This window comes from Bidens hawaiensis, unplaced genomic scaffold (genome assembly GCF_021521415.1).
Source record: "Bidens hawaiensis isolate Kalapana, Puna unplaced genomic scaffold, B.hawaiensis_p1.1 tig00002477_1, whole genome shotgun sequence".
Taxonomy (NCBI): domain Eukaryota; kingdom Viridiplantae; phylum Streptophyta; class Magnoliopsida; order Asterales; family Asteraceae; genus Bidens; species Bidens hawaiensis.
The window spans coordinates 2,960,422-2,965,967 of NW_027491136.1; the positions used below are offsets into that span (position 1 = coordinate 2,960,422).

The 5,546-nt window shown below is 33.1% G+C and overlaps 1 protein-coding gene across 1 annotated transcript; it reads left to right on the forward strand.

The window, feature by feature from the left end:
- Positions 1-3,889: 3,889 nt before the first annotated feature.
- On the forward strand, positions 3,890-5,546 carry LOC143619636 (transcription factor MYBS1-like). The gene is made up of 2 exons (XM_077091520.1): positions 3,890-4,627; positions 5,036-5,546. The coding sequence occupies exons 1-2, from the start codon at positions 4,086-4,088 to the stop codon at positions 5,484-5,486; spliced, it is 993 nt and encodes a 330-aa protein (XP_076947635.1). The 5' UTR covers positions 3,890-4,085; the 3' UTR covers positions 5,487-5,546.

Below are 5,546 nucleotides of genomic sequence, written 5' to 3' on the forward strand. Positions count from 1 at the left end.
CTCTTGTAATAATTATAAGTTCTGTATGCAATTACTAGGTGTTTATGATTCGGTTTCAATGGTTTTGATAAAGATTATAGGTTAAACCATCGACCGATTTATTTATTTTGTTTTCAAAGACGCGAATGTGTTTCAACTAGTGTTTCTACAAGAACACAAACTGATTGGACTAGGAACAATTTTTTTATTTTATTCGGTAGAATACGTTGAGCCACTGAGGCTCTCTCGACGCAAGCGCGACGCCAAATGATTTGGCGTACCGTTTTAACCTTTCGAATATATGTATAAAAAGAATTAAAATAAGCCTGCCCCCTTATATATTCATATAAACCAAAATCTTTTATTTTTTCATAAATGTATAGTTATCTTTAAAATTTCAATCCATATTTGCATACCATTGATCTCTTCAAATTCCATCCTCTACCTCATCAAGTTCAACTATTCAGATTTTGATGTGAATGTCTTTAACTTCCAATTTCTGGCTACAATTGTTCAAGCATCCTTATTGAATGATATACTGTTTGTTCCTGTTTCAACTTTTGTGAGATTTGCTGTGATCTTCTATTTTCGTTCAATTCCTTATTAACCACACTTAATTTGTATAACTTTTGTGTTTGTGGGTATTTCCATGCTGCAACATTAAATGAAATTTAAATGTTTCTTATTAGAATCCAGCTGCATAGTTGTTTCCAGCTTTAGATTTGGTTATTTAGTTGTACACTTTGATATGCTACTTGTCTACTAGCACAAAAAAATGACTCTTCAAATTTAATGATGAAAATGGATGCACTGGTGTCAGAAATATGATTTGAGCTGTAGATTTGGGTTTTAGACAAATGATATTTTATTAACTTTCATCAATTCAGTTTATCTCAAATGCAGGTAAAAGATGTGGAAATTTGTAACTAGAAGTTTTGATGAAAATGATAAGATTGTTTTTAAATGGACCAAATTGTAAAATTGGAGATATTGTTAACACAAACAATTAAACAAAATAAAGACTGCTAGATCAAGTGGACCGCACAAGTGAATTTCAGTTGTTGCATATTGATACTCATAAAATAGTATTTAGGTTTAATATATTAATTAAGTTTATCTTTTATTTAGTTTTCTTATTGTATTCTAATTAGCTTTTCTTATTGTTTATTTTTTTCTATTTTTATGTTTTTGTTTTTTCTGTAAATTATAATCTTCTGTTGAGAAAAATAATAAGAAAATTATCAAAAGTTTGGTTTCTCTTCTTGTTCTTGGAGCCTAACACACTCTACGGGTCTATCAGGAGATTAACCATCTCAAATCGGTCTCCATCAATTTCTTGTGCTTTCATTCAGCGTCCTCATGTCTCCTTCATCGCATGAAGACCTCACCATGGCCATGGTCGACAAAATCACCAATTGATACGGTTTATTCGAGACAACCGTCAATCTCCTAAGAACACAAGAAATGAAGAGAAAATAGACCCAAAATAATAATTCTTTCTTATATGAAAACATCGAAACATTAAATAGGAACAAAGTAAGACTTCAAATCCAAATTAAACACAATTAAAAATAAACAGATACTGATATTTAAATGTTAAACTTATCCCGTTAGATTTTAGATAACTATTGTTAATCCAAATAGGAGTTTGCATAATCGTATCACATATGAATTGGGATGTAACTCAACTCGAAAAGACAGTTGCATAACTAACACATCAATGAGTTTAAGACTCTGTACGTTGAATTGGATTCAGGAGTGATTCATTTGGTCTTGGAACATGTTTACATGGATGTCCAAAGGTGAATTGACATTTGAAGTTGAATTGGATTTTAGATTGATTAATTTGGTCTTGTAACATGTTTACAAGAATGTCGATAGGTGAATTGATAACTGAAGTTGAATTTGATTTAAAACTGATGAATTTGGTCTTGGAACCAAATGTATGCAATTATTATGGTGAAAATAATTGATAACAAATAGGTGATAAACCAACATTAGACAAAAGTCGCGTATCTGGAGATCAAATCTACGTCAAGGTAAGTACATTGAGACCTTTCGTAGGATTATACCAACAAATTTGCATATGTGCGTGATCCCGCATTAGTAGACCTTAATGCGTTGAATTCGTAAAAAGTTATATGACTGCATAAGTAAGTAACAAGTGTTAGAAGTGATCATTTGACAACTATGTGCAAAATTATGATATATTTGTTAAAACTTGAAAGTGAGATGGTTGTCTTGAGAACTAGATTCTCGCATGAATGGGCTTTTATTGTTTAAACTTACATGACTAAATTTAAAGATAGGCATCTTCACAAATCACAATGATGAGATATGAGAGCTTGATTGTCACAAGGTGAAACATGTGAGCTTGATTCACAAAAGTGTACTTGGATTAATGTGTTGATGGTAGAAGAGGCAGCGTAATGTTACCATGTTAGGGTGATCCACCGTAAGTTTATGGTAGTCATGGATAGAATATTTGGCTTCTTCTCATTAAGTGCAAGTACTTTTAGCAACCTAAATCTTCATGTGCATTCACTTAGATTAGCTAATAGTTTAGTGTATAGTTCCATGTAAGGACCCATGGTCGTCTCCAAGAATTTAAAAATCCCGGCCGAGCTAAAATAAAAAGGCTCGTAAACCCTAATGAGTAACAAAATATACAAGTTAAATTTCTTTAAACGACAATTAACGTTATTACTTATTTCTTTTAGCTTTTCAATTTAGTTTGGGCCTAATAGTTTAAACGGATTATGGATAACAAAAAGTTTTGGGCCTAATATTTAAGAAGATTAAGATCCATACGTATTTTATAAAATAATGTTAAAAACTATATAAAAAAATAATACATATAAAAAAAAATTCCCCCCCCCCCTTCCCCAAAGAAAAGTACGTGCATCGACCAAATGCCAGCTCGCCCTACCCAAGGGCCGGCCTTGTAAGGACCGGATGGGACTAAAGAACAAGTATAGATCTTGGATGGACCAACAGAGTAGATGATGCTCATTTCTATTGTATCTAGTTGTTTGAGCTACTTAAACCATGTCTTATACATTACTTGAAACATGATGTATTTGTTCTGAAATTCATGATGCAAAATTAAACATAGACCCATAAACAAATTTGGTTTGTACTTAACTTTATCTTCAACATATGTATTATTAAGTATTGTTTAAATGGGATCACTTTCAAAGTATGGCTCGTCAAATGATCTCCAACAACAGTGAAAATGTTTCATAAAAACGTGGGGTAAAATGTAAAACAATATATAAAATTACAATGAATAAATAATCAATAAGCCACCTCTCCAACCTTTGGTGAGCTGAGGAGAACCGTCACATTACAAATGTTAACCATCTAAGACCCGATATACCTATGGACACATTCAAGAAAATAGTTTCGAAAATTCAATAAAGTAAATAATGTAGAAATAGCCATAACAAGAAAATGCCGCAATATCATAATGAACACATGGTGGTCAATTAAACGTTAGATTTCGATATAATAGATTACTAGTCAATGTATATGATTAGTATAAGACTATAAGGATTAAAATTGCTCTTTCATCATATTATGAAATCAGCATCTACAACACACACACATATATAATAATGATAAATATTAACAAAAGTGGTTTTCTTAGACAGCATGATGTTCATGTTTTTCTTTTCCACATTCAGTTCACTTTTAATATATCTCTGAGGAATTATTGGTTTCAATTATTTTCGACAATGACCAACTAATAGTTGCACTCTCTTGGCTTTTGGAAAAGAAAATATATGTTGCATGTAAATGGTATGTAGAATAAGAATAACCTTTATCCGCGTCCAAAAAGATTATACATGGGAATTTTAAAAGAGTTACATATCAATATATATATGTAATGAATTTTAATAAAAGAAAAAAAAAGGATTATTTTCTTATAGTCTTTGCTCTTATAGGCTAATAAGATATTGAGAACAAAAGGGCAATATTCAAAAAATATGAACCAATATGAATTTTTGAATTTTGGGTGTGTAAAATAGTGTAGAAACATTATTTGTTAGAAAAATGACAAAAATGCCCATCTCTCCAACCCTCAAAGTGGTCCTATTCCATTAATGCAATTTGATACACACTTCTTATCCTTCACCACCCCTCACTTCACTTTTTTTCTACATAACATACACCCTTTTTGGTTTTCTGACTTCCTCCTCTCTAAAACATCCTATACAAGCATTACTAAAGCAAGAAATAAAAGCATGTCATCATCAAAAGTTTGGAGCAAAGAAGAGGATAAAGCCTTTGAGAATGCCATTGCCAACCATTGGAATGAAGATTCCAAACAACATTGGAATACAATTGCTTCACTTGTGCCAACCAAAACCATTCCAGAGTTGAAACAACACTACCAATTACTTGTTGAAGATGTTGTTGACATTGAAGGTGGACTCATTCCCATTCCTAAGTATCTTGGAGAGGAATCATCTTCCTCTTCTACCAAAGATACCAACCAGAATGGATTGAATTCAAATCGATGTTCATCTTGCAATTACACTAACGGGTCCGCGCATGATTCCACCGGCCAAGGTAGCGGAAAAGGCAATTCCAAAGCCGAGCAAGAACGTCGGAAAGGAATTCCATGGACAGAAGAAGAGCATAGGTATGTATGTATATTATGTTAATTTGTTTATTGATTATGTACCTAATAATAATATTGTAGGATAATATTATATACTTAATAATAATATTGATTATGTACTTAATAATAATATTGTAGAATAATATTACACTCGGATACCTTTTAAATATGATAATGATATAATTAATTTAATATTCTTTGTAAGCTAACGACGGAAAACGACCTATAGACTGAAAGGGCAATATCCAATACCATGATTCTGAGCATGAAATCATTATGATGCATAGACGGTACAAGTTGTGCTTAATTGACCATTGGGAAATTTATGTCAGATAGCCAATTATTATTGATATTATAGTACAACTTATGTGTGCCTAATGTACAATGTGAGGAACAATCTTATAGAGTTCACTACAACTTCTTATGCAGGTTGTTTCTACTTGGACTGGACAAGTTTGGTAAAGGAGATTGGAGAAGCATTTCAAGAAACTATGTGATTTCAAGAACACCTACACAAGTTGCAAGCCATGCTCAAAAATACTTCATAAGATTAAACTCTATGAATCGAGACCGAAGGCGAACCAGTATTCATGACATTACAAGCGTTAACAATGGTGACGTGGCATCCCACCAAATCCCAATCACGGGTAGTACAAACCCATCGGTGGTTGGTGCACCCATGAAACATAGGCCCCACCAACCAAGCATGCCGCAAGGTATGGGTATGTATGGAGCCCCGATGGGTCAAGTGATTGCAACCACCCCTGGCCATATGCCGTCAGCGGTCGGGACTCCGGTCATGATGCCACACGGCCACCACCCACCGTATGCTATGCCGGTGGCGTATCCGATGGCCCCACCACCAACAATGCACCAATAATTCTCCTATTCATAGTGCTAGAATTTGACAATTCAGTACAATTTTTAGTTTACTTTTAAT